This window comes from Brassica oleracea, chromosome C9, assembly GCF_000695525.1.
Source record: "Brassica oleracea var. oleracea cultivar TO1000 chromosome C9, BOL, whole genome shotgun sequence".
Lineage (NCBI taxonomy): Eukaryota > Viridiplantae > Streptophyta > Magnoliopsida > Brassicales > Brassicaceae > Brassica > Brassica oleracea.
Genome location: NC_027756.1, coordinates 14564191 through 14585210, shown reverse-complemented (window position 1 = coordinate 14585210; position 21020 = coordinate 14564191). Strand labels below are relative to the sequence as shown.

Sequence of the window (21020 nt, the reverse complement as noted above, 5' to 3'; positions counted from 1 at the left end):
AATGAGTCCTAAAAAACTATACCTGCATTCTCTATTGATCTACACTATGCCAAGATCAGTATGATAGAGGCAATAGTCATGGTAACCAGAATGGTTTACCCACAAAATTATACACTTTATGGTATGACCGGATTGGCCATCCTATTCCAAAACATGATGCGAAACTGATATTGGAAAAGGCACAAAGAGTTATCCCATAGAATCTCACGTGTGTAGCATGAACACAAGGGAAACTCATTAGGCCATGATGTCCCAAAGCACTTAAAGATTATAGTATGTCCATGAAGGGGCAGTGAGGACAAATCCGCACATGTCCATACTATATATAGCTTGGCTAAATCCTTTTATAAATCTGTATTGGCCATTACCCATAGGTCCAAACTCTTAGTCCAAGGCTTGGGGACACACGAATTTACATGCGTCTTAACTAATAAGCATCAGACCATTAAGTGAGCATAGATATTCCCATCTCAAATTTATTACGGGTCATGAGCCAGACATGTAACATCTTGAGATATTTCGATAAGCCACCACAAGTATATGTGCCGTCTAAGATGGATCCTTAGAAGAGGATGAGGATGAGGATATATGTTAGATATGAATCTCCCACAAATAATGAAGTACCTCAAGCCAAATATGGGTGATCTATTTAGTGGCCAAGAACACGGATTGCAAAGTTTAATGGATCCGACTATCCAACATTAGGGGGAGAAAATAATAAGCTGGTAAGAGAAACAGAATGGCATCGATCATCATTGTCTTGGCAAGATCTTCGGACTAAATAATGTGAAATAGACGTCCAAAGATTATACATTTACAAAGCTAGCTAATCAAATGCCAGACACATTTGCCGACCCGAAAAAGAATGACTAAGTCATATATAAACCAGCTTGTAAAGCACCAACTAAATTGATGTCCAAGAGAGACACAGTCAAGTTGCTACAGAGTCTATACAAGATAGACCAATAAGTTCCAAAAGATAAGAATCCTCGGAAACAAAAGAGAAAGGTGCATAGAATGATAAAACAAATCCGAGGTCAAGGAAAACATACCAGACATAGAGATAAGGCCGGCCGGCTATAAGGTACAGGTACCAAACAATGTAGCTTGGGACGCCAAGCTGAAAGTATTAAAGGTCCTGATAATAATGAATCTCAATCGATTATATCATGTCTGGAACATAATGAAACACAATAAGGAATGTCGACATAAGATGATACAAGGTAGCACTTAAATTTATGAATATAAGCGAGGATCATGAACCCAAGTCAATATAGGAGTGCGCACTCGTAGAACATATTGAATATGTGGGGTTAAATAGTTTAAAGAAGAAAGGCGTATTTGGCCATATGTTACAATTTGCCTATTTCCTAATTTGTTTATGTTTATGATTTGTAATATTTCCTATTATTGTATTTTCATTTAACTCTCTTGTAACCCCATATAAAAAGAACACTTATTCATTAATAATATACAGAAATTTACAGTTCTAAATCCTAAGTTTCACGACAAGTTAAAGATGTTCTTTGTAAATTATAAATGACAATATCCCTATATGGTACATGCACTCGGTTTTAGTACCTCTTAAAATAAAATATTGATGGACTGTGTCCATGAACCCTCAGTATAAGTAAACTATAAATCTGCATTAGTATTAAATCAAATAGCTGGATATATTCACATATATAATGGTTTGTGGAGACTAATTGGTGACTTTATAATTCTGTCTCCCACCAAAAGAAAGATTCTCAACATTATTATTACTTTTCCTTCTCGTATTTTACAAAGTACATAGTTTTTGTATAATCAAATAGTCAAATAAATTTGAAATTGTTACTTTTTTGTCAACTAAATTATTACATTTGTTACAATTTTTAAAAAGTCAGTACTCATATTAGTTAAAATATATATGAATTTTAAAGTTCAGAAGAAAAAACATAAATGAATGTACCAAGATTAAAAGTTCAACATTGATGTATATTTGACAATCTATACATCCAAAAAAAAAGACTGGATGTATCAGGGTGCAAGAAATGGACCATCAAATTTGAGGAATGTGGTGGCGGCTAACGTGCAACCAATGTAACTTTTTGTAAAATTTTATAGTTTATTTTCTCATTAATGATCATAGAATCCCGCGTTTTAGCACTTGGTGCGATGATGGGTTCTCTCATGGTTTGTCGACAATAATATTTATATATTTATTTTCCAAATTCTAGGTAAATAATATTCATATATTTATATGTTAAGTAAAAATTTCTATGTTTCGGAGATCAATGTTAAAATCACCTAAATATTTTGATTACTTTTTTTTTTCTTTGCAATGTTAGAATCACGTAGAAAAGATTCGATTAAAACTAGAAAATGAATAAAACGGACAACAAGAAAAATATTTAAATTTTTATTAATTAAACCTAAATATCTTGTAGACTCGTGTCCCTAAAACATGTAACCGAATGGTTTTGAGACAAATATTTTGATTACATGTATTGAGATATTATTGGTTAAATAAGTGTAATTTTTTAAAATCCAAATAAGTGTAATTAATAACAACTTAAATATTTTGGTTACATGTATTGGTTCTTAAATCCAAAGAGTCTACTTTCTTCGAGCAAAGGAAGTTTTGCAGGAGAGGAACCGAATGTTTTTTTAGCTACAAGTATACAACCGTGTGACGTGCACACAAAAAAAGCTACAACTGTGTGAAATATGGTTGTTTCTATTCGTGTAGATTTTTAGATGGAGCGGTGCCGAAGAATTATTGAGTGATAATGACTAAAAAGGGAAATCATTCCTAATATTGTAACTTTCAAAGAAGAGAAGTTAATGGAGGCGGGAGAATTATACAAAGAGTTGCTCGGTAGGGGTATATTTCCTGATACCATACACTTATAACTCAGTCATCGATGCTGCTCCTCAAAACATATAGTGACTTTAAATTCTCATAGATGGATGTTGTAAGGCTAAGAAAGTGAACGGTGGAGTGGAATTTCTTCATGACATGTCTAAAAGAAGTTCTGTGACTTCTGTCAAGTGAGTGAACTATATACGGCCCAAGACCTTTTCCAAGAGACGATGTCCCATGGTGCGTGCCCTAATATGGTAATTGACTAATTGATAACACCAGGCTTAACGGTCTCTATGCACTAAGAGCAGCATTAATGCGGTTCTTTATGGTGGGTTTTTAATGTTTTTAGGATTTAAAAAAAAATAAAAAATCATGTAATTAGAGAAGGAACGTTTTTTAATTAAGCTCCACAAGACACGGTTCTTATTAGACATGTGTTGGACATTCAGCGTCTCTTTCTCTCTCTCTCAACGGATTGATTCCGTTTGCAGGGTTCACCAAATCGTCGTCGCTGCTACACTCATCTCTGTCGATGGCTCGATTCGTTATAACCCAGGCAGAATCGCCCCATCGGATCTGATGTTTCTTCGATCCAGCTTCTTCCCACCCGTACCCCTTAAAAACAAACTCTTCGGATCCTCCGAACTCTTCACAGATTCTAAAACCCCTTTTTATTTTATAAACAAAAGGTAAACCAATTTCAAACATTTCCTATGTTTTGTCTCTCACTCTCTTCATATGAAAAAAACTCTGTGCTGTTAGCAAATCTCAAAAGGGTTTCTTGCTCCAGTGTAAAGGATCCGAATTTATATGTCTAATTGTCTCATTATGGCATAATTTTATCTCTTTTTGCAGTAACTTTTTGTTATGATGATGATGTGTTTGGATTTGATATAACTAATAATGCTGCTGATGATGATGATGGGGTCTAGTTTCTTTATGATCATGATCTTTGCAGCTCTCATCATGCCATTGTGATTGTGAAGAAACGATAAAGTGTTCGTTTTCCAGTTTAAAGTATGTTGCTTTTATCAATGACTAGTGATTTTTGGTTCATCAGTGAGTTTTGTGAATGATGATTTTTTTTGGTTTTGATATGATTGTATAATGCTGATGATGATGATGATGATTAGGCCTGGACATTTTAACCTGGATCCGAAGACCCGAACCGGAACCGGCCTAAAAATACCCGACCTGGATCCGGACCGAAAATTTACAAGTACCTTTTGGGTCTAAATTTTTTTTACCCGAATAGACTTGAAACCGAAAGGAACCGACCCGAATAGACCCGGACCCGATAAGAACCGATCCGAATAGACCCGGCCCGATAAGAACCGATTTGTACCCGACTTAAAAACATGTATATCTAAAACTATGATATTTTTGTGTTCTATTTTATATATATATTATTTTATGATTTATTTGAAATATCTTTTGTTAACAACATTTGTTATTATTTTGTAATATTGTTTAAGTAATATGAAGCTTTAAAATGTAAAATTTAGAGTTTAAAAATGTTTTATTTTAATTATTAATAGTTTCATTTAAGTTATTTTGTAAAATTTTAGATATATATGAAAAATATCAACTAAATTTGATGGAATTGGGTATGTCATGTCTTTTTCAGATCCTAAATACCTGAACCCGACCCGGATCCGACCCGACCCGACCCGAAAATTTCTAAGTACCTATTGGGTCTAAATATTTAGGACCCGAAAGACCCGGACCCGAAAAGAACCGGCCCGAACCCGGCCCGAAGACCCGAACGCCCAGGCCTAATGATGATGATTGGGTTTATTTTCTTTAAGATGATCTTTGTATCTCTCATCATGCCATTGTCATCGTGTAAACGATATAAAGTGTTTTGTTTTTGAGTCTAAAGTTTGTTGTTTTAATTAATGGGTAGTGATTTTTTTAGGTGCAGGAGAGAGTTTTGTTGGTGTGATGGATGAAACAAATGAGATCATCCTGCAGAAATCAAAGAGATTGACATCTGTTGTGTGGAACTACTTTGAACGGGTGAGAAAGGCTGATGTCTGCTACACTGTTTGCATTCAGTGCAACAAGAAACTCAGCGGTTCAAGCAACAGCGGGATGACTCATCTCCGGAACCATCTCATGCGTTGTCTCAAAAGAACCAACCACGACAGTGTGTATATGAGTACATGTCTCTCTTGGATTTTGATATGCTCCCAATAATAAATTCAGTTGCAATTTTTTTTTTGTTGGCTGGGTTCTTAGCTTACAAGTTTTGTAAAAACTACTTATTGATGCATAATTACGAGCATGGACAGTCTCACATATACAAGACTGTTTCAGAAATGCATGTTAGTTGAATCGTGGTGTTTCTTGTTTGTAACGAAAGTGTATTCATAAACTTGTATAAATAAAAGTGTATTCACAAGAAGCTTTTGTTCTTCCTTCTCATTCTTATGTTCTTCCTTCGCATGTTCAAAATATTCATCTAAATCTAAAACAAAATCTATCTTGTAAACAACTTTTCTAAACAATTTTATCTTTAATTAAACAGTTTTTAATTTTTTTTTAAGAACTCATAAATAAGAGACTCCTATTGGAACACAAAAATATTGGTGTCTCTTAACTAGATCTATTAAGTAACATTTAATACTTAAAAATCATTAAGAAATCCAAATGGGATTTTGGGTTAATGATGCTCTAATGCGAAAAAAGCATTGGGAAATGTTTGAGGTTATTTGCAAAGAGTACAATTGACTTGAATATTACTACTTAAACCGGGACGGATACATGGACAGATACGGGTACGGAAACAGCAAAACTAAAAAGTTATAGGTACGGGTACAGCAAATATATATCAATAAATAAATATATATATATATATATATATATATGTATATTTATATACTGAAAAATAAAATATATCACTGTAAATCTTATCTAATAAACTAAAAGATTAGAAAGTAGGTTATAAATTTAAAATCTAGTATAAACTTCTACTTTTTATTTTTTGTTCGGAAGAAAAGTAAGTGAATATGCGTAAAAGAGGATAATAGCAAAGCAAATATGTTCTGAAAATTTCCATAATTAACTGTTCCGTCTCCAAAGTGTCCCCGTGCCGTCCCCGAAGTGTCCCCGTCCCGGAAACGTTTCCGGTACGGATACGTCAATCAATTTGACGTCCCCGTGCTTCATAGCTTACAACATCATCATCCATAGAACGTGAAAGGTAATAAGGTAGATGAAGCCTATGATTTAATTTCTAGACTAGTCTCTCTCCCTCACAAACGTGGAGCCTGAAACAAACACGTTATTCTAGAAAATGAAGAACAATGGGATAGTTACCAAATGGATTCTCATACACTACACTCATAGAGCTAGTGAAATCTCTATCATCTGAACTCATCAAGGAAAATCTCTGATGGTAGATTGGACAATACTACAATAGCTTTTTTGGATATCATGTCTTAATGTTGGTGTGGTGTTTCTTGTAAGGATAGATTTTTCTTGGTTTTGTCCCTTCCACGGTATAAAATCAGAATTCAACTCTGGTTGTGAATTTAAAGATTAGATATACTTGACAAAACAGAAACATGTCTTGGAAACAAGTTTTTGTTCCTGGTTTTGTATTTTTCTTCTGTTCTTTATACAAAAAGACCGAGTTAATCAGATAATTCTCAGATCAACATTCATGTCATATAAATGAAACTATCAAACAAACAAACTGTTAGCAAAAAAACAAAACAAAAAAACACAATCATGTCAACGTATATCAAACCATAGTTTTTTTTTTTTTTTTTGACTAATATATCAAACCATAGTTAAGAATCAGAAACAACTTACAAAAGAGAACAAGTAATTCCCGAATAATCTTGTTAATTAGAATTCAGTAAACTAACCAAAAACTTCAAAAATCGCATGTAATAAGATCTCAAGAACAGTCATAAGAGGGGAGAGGAAGAGTTACTTATTTACATGGGAAGAGGAACAAGAACCAAAACAGAGGATTCATCTGCATCTGAAAGACTAAAGACTGATGCTGTCGCCGTCTTTCAATCCGTTGGCCTTACCAATATTGTTCCCCCCACAAGCCAAAACGTAATGCAGGTTCTTCATCTTCCAACTCTTCAGAATCACACCACGAGAACCGTTCTCTCCCACACCCATATTTTGGCAGTTGTTACACTAAACATGTAACAAACGTATGCATCAAAATAACAGGTAGAAAAGCTATGACAGTTGAAGATCATATACTTGCCAAGACAAGTTTACAAGAAGACCGAGTTCAATTCAGATATTTAAGTCAACAAGATAAAAGTAAACATCAACAAACTGAAATTGTTAACACAAAACATATTCATGTCAAAACATTCATCAATTCAAAGTTACAATCAGAACCAACAACATTCATCTTGTTTTAAGTAACTGTGCTTCCACATCTTGCCTTCTTCAATGGTCGTCAGCATGACGATCTTCATCTGCAGTGTCATAAAATCCAGCGGGTGCCCTCTTTTCAAAAGCAATCTCTGCACTATAGTCGATCCCCTTCCCCTTCCTGTTCCTATGCTTCCCATCATCAATCCCAGCTGCTATTAGTTCCCTCCTCTTTTGAAGAGAAGCAAGACTTCTAGCTTCCTGAATTTGCTTTTCTCTAGCTTTTCTTTTAGCCTTCTTTCCCCTAGTGTTAGCCAATTTAGCCCTAGCTTCAGAAAGCATCTCCATCTCATCATCTTCCATGTCCACTGGATCAGGACGAGCAGGCTTTGATTCTGGATTAGGATCAATCTCACCAGGACGTAATTTCCTTGGATCACCCCCTGCTTCATAACCTTTACCGCACGATGATGCATCAAGAAGCTTTTCGTACCTCTCAAGGCACTGAGATGGCGTGCGCCCCACGGCAGGAGCGATTGTTCTCCACTGAGTAGGGAGAATCTTTGCGAGATGTAGAAGCTTCTCATCTTCTTCGACGGTCCATTCGGTTTTCTTGATAGACGGATCCAGCCACTCGTTCCAGCGAGCTTTGCATTGTTTGGCTGACTTGCGAACGCTCAGAGACGAGATCCGACCCCATTGGTTCTTACCGTACTTCATCATGGCGGCTTTGAGGACCTCATCTTCCGTGTTCTTCCACACACCTCCCTTAACCATATTCCTCATCTTCCCTCGAGATTAGGGTTCGAAATTAACGAGGAAGAAAAGATTCAATCAAACTCTCCTTTGTTTCAGAGCGAATAAGAAAAATAGTGAGAGAAATAATGGTTGTGTTGACATTAAATAGTTAAATACTAATTGGGCTTTTGCAATCAAACCGCCTCAGATCTACTAGGTGATTAGCCGACTTCCTTTTTTCCTTTGATATGGATAATGAAGAAAAAGTTTTACAGATATTATAAATGAAAATAGGCCATATTAACAATTCTACGAAAAGTTAAGGAGATATATACCCTTTCTACAACTAAAGTTAATAGATTAAAATATTACAACTAACTACCATCAATTATTTAAATAATGTTTTGATTTAATAGTTTTTAATCAGATTTATAATTTTATTTTATAATTTTCCAAACGAGATAAATATTAAAAGGAAAAATATTTAAAATTAAAATATACAGTTGGAAAATATCTTTAAAATGGGGTAGTTTTACAATAATTTTACTTCTACTTTTCAAATTTACCTTTTTGATAACCAATTTCATAAATACACTAAGTTTGTGATGAAAAAAAAACTCAAAATTAATCATATTAAATAATTTATAAAAATTTGAAAATTATTTCTAAAAGTATATAAACCCAATCTCATCTTCTAATTATTAAACCCTAATTTTGTTTATACATGTAACTTATCAATACTATTAAAAAGGAAAAAGTTTTAATAAATCTAATTATGCAAAGTTGTTGGACCCATTTATTTTTAGTATCAAATGTTCCAATAGAAAATGGTCATGTGTCCATCGTATCCGTCTCATCCTCCTCCATTAAAGCATCAAGTGCTTTGCAGAGAGGCATCAATGTGATGTTTAATATATTTTTTTTTTGATCAAACATTTATTCCCTACACATATTTTATTCAATGAGATCAAAAACATTTCAGAGAGCATGAATAAAGCAATCTTATATTTCACCTCTTCCATTATATTAGAGCATCAAGTTCTTAACAAATATGCATCAGTGTCCAATTTAATATATCAAAACAATTTTATACATTCATTTATTTATCACTTATTCGATTCATATTTATAACTTAATTATAAGAACTAAAATTGTGTTTTTCGTCACGTTTATTGAATTATAAATACAAAACCAAACCCTATAACAGAAATAATAAACAAATATTTTATACTTTAATATTGATTTTTTTTTGGAATCATAAATATATGCACGTTTTTAGATTGTATATTATACACGATTTTGAAAATAATTGATGTTGATATATTCGTATGTTAATAGTTTTACATAATTATCGTCAAATTTTATAGAAAATGTAATTTAAAGATTCTTTTAAGATTTCTTATTAGTAACAACCAAGATATTTAAAAATTTATACCCTGATTTTCGATGGCCTATACCATCTCTCCCCTTATATTATAAATAGACATTCATTCTATAAAATTTATAAGATATATGATTTATCTATATTATTAAAAGAGAATGATTCTTAATAAATCTACTTATGAAAGGTTATTGCATCCTTTCATTTTTTAGTCTAACTTATAATAATATAAAACCAAATATCATAACATGCTTTTATCATATCAACAATTTAAAACTTATTACATTTTAATAAATAATCCACGATTTCCAACAATTATGATAACGACAATTGTTATCATTTTGCATTTAGCAACCCATATTATTTCAATCACACGAATATACAAAATATCTTGATTTTAAATCATTTAATTTAAACTCTTGACTTTTGAAAATTTGATTGAAAATATATCGGTTTTTTCATATGTTAGTTTAGTTATACCAACATCCTTTAATATTTCTACATTATATCAAAGGAGAAAAAATGTTTCGAAACATAGGATTCATGTTTGAATCTGTGGGCTGGATTCTTCGGATCCTAAACGTTTGACATAACTAAATATTTTAAAATTTATAGTTTAAGTTAGGATTGATTATTTTTGGTTTCAGATTGGTTCGGACTCATAATTCAAATATCTGTAAAATAAATTTAGTTTTTGAATACATAACAGGTTCGGATTGGTTTAGGTATTAGAATCCAAAAAAACACGAAGTATATACCCAAAACACAAAAAAAGACTTGAAACACAAAAATACCTGAAATCCAAAAAAAAATACTTGAAAATTATTCATATACTCACAAGATCCAAAATTTTACCCGTAAACCTAAAACAACCAAAATTTTACCAACCCAAAAGATATTTTTCTAAAATTGAAATTTTACCCAGAACCCCAAACTATAACCGAAAACCCGAACCAGAAACTTAAAAGTATTTATAATGCCGAAAACATATATGAAATACCCAAACTTACCTAATATATACAAATCATTATAGGTACTTTGGATACCCGATTGAGTCTCAGATAAGATCCAAACTGGAACAGAGATTCGCCGGTCCAAAAAGATATTGAATAGGTACTTTGCCCAGGACTCAGATCCGAACTGCACCTGTATTTTCGGATTGGTTTCAGATTTAGTATTTTAGATCCGAAAAACTGTCGAAGCGTATGAAAAAGTTAAAGAAAATGTGTAGAGATAAAATCTGAAATAATAACATATAACAATCACAAAACATTAAATCATATAAAACTTTTTTATAATAAAAAAACCCGCGCTTAGAAAATCTAGTAATATACTTAAAATTGACTTTAATTAACAGAAAAATCATTTTTGGGATGAATGTTATATTTTGAAATCTGTTCTTTTAGTACTTGAAACTTTGTGTTCTTTTTTAAGAACTTAGTTTAAAACCTCAGATTGGTTTGCTAATAATATGTGTTAAGCTTTTGTGGGTTCTTAACATGCTGGTTATTCCTCTGTGTGTGCATGTGTTAATAGATCGTGGTGATTAGAGAAACCCGAATAAGAAATACATTTACTTGGGATAGAAACGCTTCTCTTATAGCCTTTGTGCATTTTCATGCTCAACCAGCCTCCAACGTTCAGTACTCCTACCCTGATTTTACTTCTTGCGCGCTGTGCTTTGCTATATTTGTCGGTTTGATGTTCCCGGTCAAACATTGCTAAAGTTCTGTGATATCTTCTTTGGCTTATCAGTTTGATAGAGTTTAACTACTTCCATGTCACCTCGAAGCTTATTCTGAATGATAATCATGAGAAACGTATCCCCAAGATCCAATGAGAGCACAATTCCATAACTCAAACGTGAAGAGGAACAAAAGTTTGCACAACTATCAGCAACAAGAAGAAAAAAAAAATGACACAATCAAGAAGGAGCCTATCAGGAACAAGCGTGAAGAGGAAAGAAAGTTTGAGAAAACCAACCAAAACATTCTTGAAAAGAGTCAATGCAGCAGAGAGAGCCAAAGAGGTAATAATTGGTAGAAAGCAAGACTTGGCGGAAGCCGAAGACTCTATATATTCATAATTCAACTCTGACACTTGGTTGTTTGACGATTCACTATGTATTTAGAGACTATATATACTTTTGCCAAACTTTTGTTGCTGGTTTTATATTGTTCTTGCTGTTTATACAACTAAACTGAGTTAAAATCCGTTTCATTCATCAAGATTCATGTCAGATAAATAAAAACTATCAATAAACTGAAACTTTTAAGACATCAAATCATAGTACAGAATCAGGCAACAACTAAAAATCACTTGAGGTAAACCCAACAAGGTGTTGTAAGATCAAACACAACTGTACCAAAATCCTAATTACAATTCGGAGAAGGCACTAGACACAAACCTACAGAATCGTCTCAACCAAAAGAAGTTATCACAGAGAAAGCAAAAGAAGAGCTACTCTGTCACATGGGAAGGGGGACGAGAGCAAAACAGAGGACTCCTCGGCACCTGAAAGACCAAAGACTAATGCTGTCGCCATCTTTCAATCCATTAGCCTTAACAACATCGTTCCACCCACAAACCAAAGCGTAGTTCCAAGAACCGTTCATCTCCCATCTCTTGAGAAACACCCCCCACTTCTTGATGCCTTGATCGACAAGAACCGCCCCCAAACCCATCTTTTCTCTGTTGCTGATGTCTTCCTCGATGATCCGCGACTCAGCGGGTGTCAAGAAGTCGTTTCGGATGAGTTTGTGGAAAGGGATCGAGAGACGGCTCTGGCTTGGTTTGACATCTGTTTCGAACAGAGTCTTCTCGAAGATTAGCATCGGGTCTGCGGCTCCTTTCGAGCTTCTCATCAACTGGATCATCCAATCCGGCGTGTCTTTCCCCTCCCATGTGAATAAAGGTGAGACCTTTGCTTTCTTGAAACAGCGCTGCTTTCCTTCTTGCGCGGCACGTCTCTTGCGGCTGCTTGTGTTGTTGTTCTCTGTTAGGCACGAGGAGGAAGACGATAGGGAACTAGGGTTTTGTGGGTTTTTAGTCTTAGTGTCTGAGGGAATCGTGTTAAGATCGAAGAGTTGTGAAGAAGAAGAAGTAGAAGCACCGTTAGGGTTTTGAAGAGGTTTCTTTACCGATGATCTTGGTTTTCTTCGGAAAAGATCGAAGATTCTCTTCATTCTCTGTTCGTCTTCTTCTTTTCGAGATACGGTCTTCTTATCCGTGTAACATGTTGGCTTGTGTTCTTGTTCGTGCAGCAAAGCCGCAGTATCCACCAAAAGAGAGAAATTGGACCACGTCTCCGTGAGATCGCCGTAATACGTATTCATCGTGGTCGAAGGTATTAGAAAAATCAAGTTCTGAGAGAGCAAAAAAAAAAGAATAGCGTTAGGGAGAGAGAGCGAGTTTGAGAGAAGAGAAAGTGAGAGGAAGAATGGTTGTGTTTACACTAAATAACTATCTGGTCTCTCTTGCAACCAAATCCTACTACGATCGCCATCAAATATAGCCGTTGTTTGATTTCCATTTTTCACTAGCTCACGTGAAAATTACCATCTAGTCCCTGTTTCGGCAATTTCCTTTTTTCCCCAACCTTGAAAATTCAAAAAAAAAAACATCCGAAGTAAATCAAGTGTTGACGAAAGTTAAGGTTTTTGCTTCGGCAGTAGAGACGATTCAATCTGGCAGTGGGCAAGAGACGAGGCGATCGTTAGAAGCTGTTCAGTTCCAAGGTCTAGTCCAGTCCTGTATTATAAAGCGTCGATATATTTTCACAATACAAATCGTAACCGTACACGTGTTGATTTCTCCATCGTAAAGAGTTGCAGCGCCCCAACATTTTGAAACTATTTAAAGTTTTCCCCGAATTGTTTGATAGTAGTACAATTTACACCCTAGCTAGTTGTTGTAATCTAACACTTTGCATGGCGTCCCTACATAACATATATGACTTCTTGCCTCGGTAACTAAACATTGTTCTTTGAAAATCCGACTTTATTTTCTTTAGGTGCTTGTTTCTGATCTGGTAGGGACAACCACTCTTTTGTACTTCCCAACTTACTTTGGTCATCCGTGCTGAATTTTTTTTTTTTTTACGACAAAGCACGACAAGAAGAATGAACCTTTTGAGTTTTTCTTCATCTCCAATGTCGACCCAAAATCATCTGGTAATCCCATGAAATCGTTAATGGTAGCTGCTCCGAGACCAACTAGGAAAAATTGTCAAAAGAAGAAAGTGACCTTGTGGGAGCCTATGGAGCTTATGCTTACCGTCTTAGCGAGGAACGTTTCAAAGAAATTGGAGCTAAGTAAGATAGGATAGGCGTAAGAGTCGCCTAAGAGCTGATTCTTGCTAATGTTTACACATGTGATAAGAGTGAGGAAGAAAGGCAAAATTTGGTTAACTGACACAAATGCGACTTTGAGTTTCATCGCTCTGAAAGAGAAGACAAAAAGCAACCAGCGTTGACTCTGTGAAAGAAGGTGGTGGAAAGTATATTGATGGTTTGGTTTGCGATGGAAACGTGTGCACCAATGCCTGATAGGTTCAGACAAAGTTGTGTATATTCTGAATACTTTGGACATGATCTCTGCTAATCTAAAGCAATAACAAAAGAATTCTCGGTAACTTTGATCTTGTATCACCAAACAGTCGTATGAAAATACTACACTGCAGTCTTACGTATATGTATGTATATAGAGAGATCCAGAGAGAAAGCTTTCTTCTCTAATACAAAATTTTCAGCCAAAGGCGGCAGTGCTCATGATCTGGGTGGCTTGGTAACCCTTCATTTGTAATGGGCTGCAAGGAAAGAAGAATAACAACTGCTACATTATTAAAAACTCAGATTAAAGAACTTTACAAGCTTGAAATGTAGAGTCTGAGGCTGTTCTAAGATAATTTAACTGGTATGTTTTAACTCAAACAAAAATTAAGGTGGATCTAAGCTGTTTTGTGGGTAACCGTATCCAGTAAACTAAGGTGAAACAGGCGTTTATAAAATTTCAGAACTTACCAGTGATGAAGATTTAGAGGAGAACCACGTTGATAAATTTCCTCTTGGCGAATGCAAGCCACCATTTGTTTGGTGTCCCATTAGCTCTATACGCCACGCTCAGTAGCCTCCCACTTGTCTCCTCTCGAACCTGCTTCAGATAGTTCCTGAAAAGATCCGACATTTTGAAGCCAACAAAACAAGAGGGCTCAAAGAGTTAGTTAGCCAGTGAGGATCAAACTTGCTCAAAAACGGACCTATTAACATTTACCAGCTTCTTCCTGGGACGAAGGAAGTGAAAAGAGACCTGGAAATGGAAACCCGGTTTCTCCAGGAACAGGGATATCCTCTAAACCCAAGTTGATAATCGCCTTAGTTCCTACAGCCAGTGTTCTACACCCTTCGAGCCTCTTCAACGCCACGTTTATGTAAAACGTCAGGTAAATAAGGAGCTTATCAGCAGGACTTTTGATAGGAAAGTTTGTGAAGAAGACATTCGCGCGGAAGAACGTGATTGCCTCATCCACTATATCAGTCCTATCTGCATATGTATAAACAACAATCATGTAAATGATCTTTCGTTTCCTACATTCGAAGTAACTTTTGATGATGAATACCTTGTTCTGAAACAGGTGCAGGACCCTTGATATGGCTCTTAAGAGGAAGCAAAGGGCAACCACACGCCTTTGTTATCCCTTCTTCTTCCACAAAGCTCGAGTGATACACCTGAGAAGAGCGTTTTAACCATGGAATCAAATGAGTCTCATAGAGTTATAACAAGCTACAATCAGTGCATTCAAATTGGTGATCCAACGGGAAAAGGAGGAAGAAGATCCAGATTGAATAATCGTACCATTGTGTTCCAAAACAGATATCAGGCGGGAGAAACAATCGAATCGAAGCTGTGAGAACGTAGAGCTACTGCGATGAAGAAGATCACGAAGGTATCAGAATCGATCGGGAGGTCAACGAAACGAGACGAGATTTGCTTTTAGAGAAAGCTTTGACCTGAGATCAATCTAACTTCTAAAGCATCTGCGAAAGAGAATAGATAAAATGAAAGAGAATCTCCGGATAACGTGTCAAATACCTGATTCCGGTGAAGAATCCGCGGCGAAGTAGCGACGGTAGTCTCTAATCGACGAACTAAGGAATCGAATGAAAGAAAAAAAATCAAAGGGGGAGAAGACAGTCAGATATGTTGACACGTGTAAAGTCTTCAGAAAGTAGAATGTTAGCTTCGTACCGATACAACTGATAAATATCAATTCCCGGTTTTGGTTTGATGTTGGTTCAACGGAATTGACAGAAATAGGTTATTGCTCGGATGTATATTTAATTCTACACGAAAGATTATTTTTAGAGTGATACAACAAGTTTTAAGTCTCGGTTTAGCCGTTTAGGTATAACAAAAGAAAAACCGTATCAAACAAGTTACTTAAAATTTGGTTCGATTTTCGGATTGGTTTTCCAGTTCAGTTACCGGTTACCTTGGATTTATATGTATATGTCATCTTTACATAAACAGTCTTGTGCCAACAAATTGACTATTAATGAGCGCATCTTGACCTCAAACCAATAACTTTAAAAGACACTTTTTCTACACTGATTTCATAACAATACAACAGGTGATCACTGCACCAAGTGACTAAACTAGATTGATGCTACATTCAATGGCTTCACCATCATTTACATTAGCAGTTACTGGGATGTGTCGAAAGCTATCATCATCTGAACACTTCAGAACTGCTCTTTCCACAGTATGGTGATGCGGTTTTAACTCGGTACTATGGCTCTGATCTTTGTAGCTCGTGAACGCGCCTAAAGCTCCAAGAAACCCTTCATGTCTTAAGAACATTGCTTTTGCCTCACCTCTCGACCTGAAATTACAAGCATTACTCTTTAATCTGAAGGGAAAGGTTTATTAATATAGTAGCATCAGTCTTAGATTATACCAGAAATGAACAGCAACAGATATTGTGTCCATGGTGTACTCGAGCCCGCGGATGAAAAACCCACCAAAGAATATACGCTTAAGGCCAAATCTTAGTGCATTCAAGTAAGCAATCTGTAGAGAGATAGAGAATGATACAATCTAGTCAGAAGCAAATCATTTGCTTAGAGTTGTGGAAATGTTTGCAAGAAACAGACCTGACCGATGTTATTTGATATCATTCTTAAAAGGGATCTTGCCACATCTTCTGGCTGGTAATCTTCGAGCTCTTTGCCGTCCGAAATCGCTTTCCCGAAGCTGGAAGCTATGGCCGTTGAGGAGAGACCAATCTAACATTATAAGCAATGAAAATGCTAAATACCAATCCAAAACATTAGCAAAACAAATATTAATCAAGTTACCTTTGAGTAATCTGTTCCACCGTAGATATCACCAACAAGCATGTCAATTACTCTGTTATTACCCTGGTGGCTTAACTCCAGCAGCTCATCAAAACTGAAACTTAGTGATATTAGTTATACTCAGGAAAGTAGGAAACTGCATGAATAGCGTTTATATAAGAAAGAAAGTTACCTCTTGCATTTTGTTAAAAGCTTTCCAAGACCTAGAAATGTGCCTCCACCAAGGCTTGTTCCACTTATTCTCTCATACTTTCCATCTCCATCGACCTACATAAAGAACGAGCTAGAGAGTAAGAACCATTGTTGCTGTACTTGCTAAAGAGGTGATCAGAGAAAAAGCCAAAACCATAGTAAACCTTGATCATGCTAACGCCAGAGCCGATATTAACAAGGAGATATGGATACAAATCATTATGGTCGATCTGGACAAACTCCTTTTGTCCATCCAAATAGGTAAATGCTTCCCTTGGCACTGTCTGCAATATCAGATTCATACTTCAGGTATAAGCCGGCATACAACAATAGCTTATCTGTTATGGATTAGTAGCTATGCAAAAATTGCACAATCTGTTAGAGATGATGATTAGATAGAGAAGAAAAAATCCAACCTTTAAGAGAAAATTGACGCCACAAACAAGAGAATGCATCTCATCTTCCTTATCAAAAACAATCCCAAGTTTCTCCTTAAACAAATCAGCAAACTTAAAGGCTCCACCACCTGTGGCCTTTTGGAACATCATTACCAATTAGCATTACTATAAAATCAACTATAAACTTCAACGCCAACATTCCTTCACTGCTCAGCTTTTGATGATAGCAGATAGCTATTACCTTAACAGAAAGCTTATCGCGCGCTGTGCCATTCGTATGCTGTACACCTGAATAGTCACAATAAAAGGAATCAATAAGCTTATTTGTAGTTATATTAGAAAATACTTTATTTTGCCTCCATTTCCTAAAAATACTTGATAATTCTAAGAGAAGAAAAGCATCAAAGACAAAACTAATTAAACCAGACATGATCATTGAGAAAGTAGACAAGTACATGGTGTTTTGCCTAAATGTTTATGATCTGGTTCTCACAAGCAACATGTGTTTCACACTAATCATTACTCCAAAAGAAAAAAGCAAGAAAGCTTCTGTTACACATTTAAAAAAAAATCAGATCTTTGAATCAGATAAAGAAAACACTAACCGGAATGTTGAAGGATATTGAACCGAATAAAATCTAAGCAATCATCAATCTTTCTGGTCTCAAACTTGGCGAAACAAAGCCTCCCTTGCACGACGGAGCAACCATTACCAACGACGATGCTTCCGTCTTCGCAATTGTCTCCATTAGGAGAGAAATAGACAAGCTTTATCAAAGTCCCTGCGATAGAAAAATCAATTTCCGGATCAATCTAGACGAGAGCCCCAGAACAGAATCGGATCTAAAAGGATGAGAAATTAACCTCCGATGTCGAGAGCCAAATGAGAGATCTGAGTCGAGAAGCGAGAATTTTTTGGATCCATTCCCGTTCTTTTTTTCTCTGATATTTCGAAATGATCTTTTCTTCCTTTTTTGATTTTGTTTTCGAGTTTTTATTTATTTATTAAACGTGAATTAAAAGGATGTTGTTCAACGTTCAACTACTTTGGATCTAACCTATCCCCATGTCTGACTTGTAATTCTTCTCCATTGAGCAATGTGCAATGTGCCGCAATGTTTGGTTCTCTTTTTTTTGTTTTCTTAAGGAAATATTTTTTTCTTTCTGAGAGACGAAATCTTGCTGACTTGTCATTTGGTCTTGTTGGGTTGGGTTGGGTTGCATAAAAAAACATTGTTGGAACCCAAAGAGAACGAACATTTGTTTCTCTGTTGGATTGGGACATGTTCTTTTTTTTGGGTAGAAAACTTGATCGTCGAGGAACCGATGATTTTTCTTGTGTCGAGATAATATGATTAAGTGGATTGTTAAAAACCAGTTAAAAGAATGACAAATTTCTTGCTTGCTACATGACAATGCACATATAGTCCTTACCGTCTTGGGTGCTTTAAAGTTTGAGTTTTAAAGTTTTTTCTTCCGGATATCCAAGATGTTTTGGGTTCGGATAATAAGTATAATCTGAAATACTAGCTTACAAAATATATTAGGATATTTATAGACCGGACTGAGAACAGATTCAAATTCAATGTCCAGATCTAAAATAGATAATCCGTTAACTTTTTTTCTGTTGAGCATGACTCTCTCTTTTAGAGTTTGCAAAACTCTATATTTAAAGTTTAAGGTGTTTTTCTGCAAAAATAAAACTTCAAATTTAACTTCAAAATTATTTGTAATTTGCACTATGATCCTTATATTTGTCATAATTAATATAAATACATACAATTTTTATAAATAACTAGCACATATATAAAAATATTACAGTAATATTAATTAATAAAATATTATATTAAATATAAAATTGTAAATAAAAGTACATAATTAAATATTAAACTACAAGCAAAATATCACATTATTCCATAAAATTATTTCCGTAATTCTCTATCTTCGGTTACACAAAATTTGTTTGGACAATATTTTAAAGGTTCTAAAGAAAATTTACTAGACTATTACTGTTGTTGTAATATTTAAATTTGTGTAGTAATTATGTCTTCATGTTTTTTTTTAAAAAAAAATTTTATTAAGTTTCTTTTGTAATATTCTTGTTGTCTAATTCTAGTTTTAAATATTATAAATATCATTTTAAGAAAACTATTTAATTTTATGTGTAAAATTTGAATTTATTAAAATAAATTTGAAATATTTATGATATATAAAAGTTTTATAGAATAAAACTAGTAGAGCATTCATTGCCTCATCCAACACAAACACATATACTAGAAACGTACAGAGGTTCCGTAAGTCAAACCCGTCGAAACTATCAATATACATTACGCTAGGTCAAGATCAGAACGATTCATGGTCGGAGAAGACTACGACTAATTGAACTCAGCGACTAAAGTTGCACAAACACAAAGATTATAAGAACTTATCTTCTTATTAGATTTAGAAACTCTCTCAAAACTAAACATTTCAATGTGTTTCTCTTGATGGAACATCTCTCCATGAGAACTCTTTATATAGGAAGAAGCTACATCTTTTTCTAAGGGCGAAGCTACATCTTTTTCTAAGGGCGAAGCTACATCTTTTTCTAAGGGCGAAGCTACATCTTTTTCTAAGGGCGAAGCTACATCTTTTTCTAAGGGCGAAGCTACATCTTTTTCTAAGGGCGAAGCTACATCTTTTTCTAAGGGCGAAGCTACATCTTTTTCTAAGGGCGAAGCTACATCTTTTTCTAAGGGCGAAGCTACATCTTTTTCTAAGGGCGAAGCTACATCTTTTTCTAAGGGCGAAGCTACATCTTTTTCTAAGGGCGAAGCTACATCTTTTTCTAAGGGCGAAGCTACATCTTTTTCTAAGGGCGAAGCTACATCTTTTTCTAAGGGCGAAGCTACATCTTTTTCTAAGGGCGAAGCTACATCTTTTCCTAATAATAATATGGAAACATTCCTAAGCTCGATATGTTTTCCTTTTTCCTTAATCCATCAAACTTCACTTTAATGAGTTAACTTGCTCCTCAAGTTAATTGGAATTATCCAACATTCTCCCCCTTAATTCCAACTCGAATCTTGGGTATGTTGATCTTCTGAACTCTGATGAACTTCCATAGACCGTTAATAGGGGCATCACATTTCTTCGATACGATGTTGCATCAGAACGTGAGTATAAATGCTTCACTGCTTCTCTATGACTCTCTCTTGAACTCTGAATATATTTGCTTAATACACCAACCGAAAACGCCAAGTCCGATCGTGTATGAAGAAGATACCTTAAACATCCTATGATGCTTCGATACGATGTTGCATCAATCTCAGGCTCCTCCTCTGCCTTTGATACTTTCAAACTCGTGTGCATCAGATCGTGAGTATAGTTACATGACTCCATCTTCGTCTTGACAAGTATACCTTGCGTGTATCCTTCTTGTTTGATGTGAATGCCATCAGCTCCTTGTGTTACTTCTATACCAAGATAGTATGTAAGCATCTCGAGGTCTGACATCTCAAAACTTCTTGACATATCATCTTTGAATTGCTTGATAACGTTGAGTGAAGTCCCTGTTACAATCAAGTCATCAACGGAAATAGCTATGATCAGAAGCTCCCCCTTCTGTTTCTTTTGATATACCGCAGGTTCCTTGGTGCACTTCGTGAACTCCATCTCCTTGAGAACACGGTCGAATTTTATGTTCCAAGCTCTTAGAGCAACTGGTATAGAGCAACTGGTGCAAACACTTCGTCGAAGTCTATGCCTTGTTGTTGCAC

The 21020-nt window shown here is 35.2% G+C and overlaps 5 protein-coding genes and 1 long non-coding RNA gene across 10 annotated transcripts in view; 1 reads left to right on the top strand and 5 right to left on the bottom strand.

Annotated features, from left to right (window-relative positions):
* The first annotated feature begins 3276 nt into the window (after positions 1-3276).
* On the top strand, positions 3277-5264 carry LOC106315835. Of its 2 annotated transcripts, none has more exons than XR_001264662.1 (2): positions 3277-3537; positions 4767-5264. It is a non-coding gene; the product is annotated as an uncharacterized LOC106315835 (long non-coding RNA). The 2 variants fall into 2 exon arrangements; XR_001264661.1 differs by lacking the exon at positions 3277-3537 and adding an exon at positions 3544-3865.
* Positions 5265-7273: 2009 nt separating this feature from the next.
* Positions 7274-7984, bottom strand: LOC106314399 (cell division cycle 5-like protein). The gene has a single exon (XM_013752273.1). It carries the CDS (start codon positions 7982-7984, stop codon positions 7274-7276), a length of 711 nt encoding a protein of 236 aa, XP_013607727.1.
* Positions 7985-11629: 3645 nt separating this feature from the next.
* LOC106314398 (B3 domain-containing protein At3g25182-like) lies at positions 11630-12652 on the bottom strand. The gene has a single exon (XM_013752272.1). The coding sequence runs from the start codon at positions 12650-12652 to the stop codon at positions 11786-11788; it is 867 nt and encodes a 288-aa protein (XP_013607726.1). The 3' UTR covers positions 11630-11785.
* A 1269-nt stretch (positions 12653-13921) lies between these two features.
* Positions 13922-15527, bottom strand: LOC106312955 (actin-related protein 2/3 complex subunit 3). 4 transcript variants are annotated; one of them, XM_013750663.1, is made up of 6 exons: positions 15408-15527; positions 15171-15325; positions 14935-15043; positions 14589-14858; positions 14339-14494; positions 13922-14124 (listed from the first exon to the last, which is right to left on the bottom strand). In XM_013750663.1, exons 2-5 carry the CDS (start codon positions 15171-15173, stop codon positions 14352-14354), a joined length of 525 nt encoding a protein of 174 aa, XP_013606117.1. In that variant the 5' UTR covers positions 15174-15325; positions 15408-15527; the 3' UTR covers positions 13922-14124; positions 14339-14351. The 4 variants fall into 4 exon arrangements, with proteins under 4 accessions (XP_013606117.1, XP_013606119.1, XP_013606120.1 ...); XM_013750665.1 differs by having other exon boundaries at positions 14339-14497; positions 14592-14858; XM_013750666.1 differs by having other exon boundaries at positions 14625-14858.
* A 269-nt stretch (positions 15528-15796) lies between these two features.
* On the bottom strand, positions 15797-18359 carry LOC106312954 (pantothenate kinase 1). Its single transcript, XM_013750661.1, has 10 exons — positions 18127-18359; positions 17868-18044; positions 17504-17550; positions 17281-17397; positions 17029-17148; positions 16845-16939; positions 16673-16766; positions 16469-16600; positions 16273-16385; positions 15797-16197 (listed from the first exon to the last, which is right to left on the bottom strand). Exons 1-10 carry the CDS (start codon positions 18185-18187, stop codon positions 15966-15968), a joined length of 1188 nt encoding a protein of 395 aa, XP_013606115.1. The 5' UTR covers positions 18188-18359; the 3' UTR covers positions 15797-15965.
* Positions 18360-20432: 2073 nt separating this feature from the next.
* LOC106314397 overlaps positions 20433-21020 on the bottom strand; it is a 1261-nt gene continuing 673 nt past the window's right edge. The window contains exons 2-3 of the mRNA XM_013752271.1: positions 20528-20813; positions 20433-20463 (exon numbers count right to left, since the gene is read on the bottom strand). Of these exons, the coding sequence (XP_013607725.1) occupies positions 20433-20463; positions 20528-20813 (317 nt within the window). The remainder of the gene's footprint in view (positions 20464-20527; positions 20814-21020) is intronic.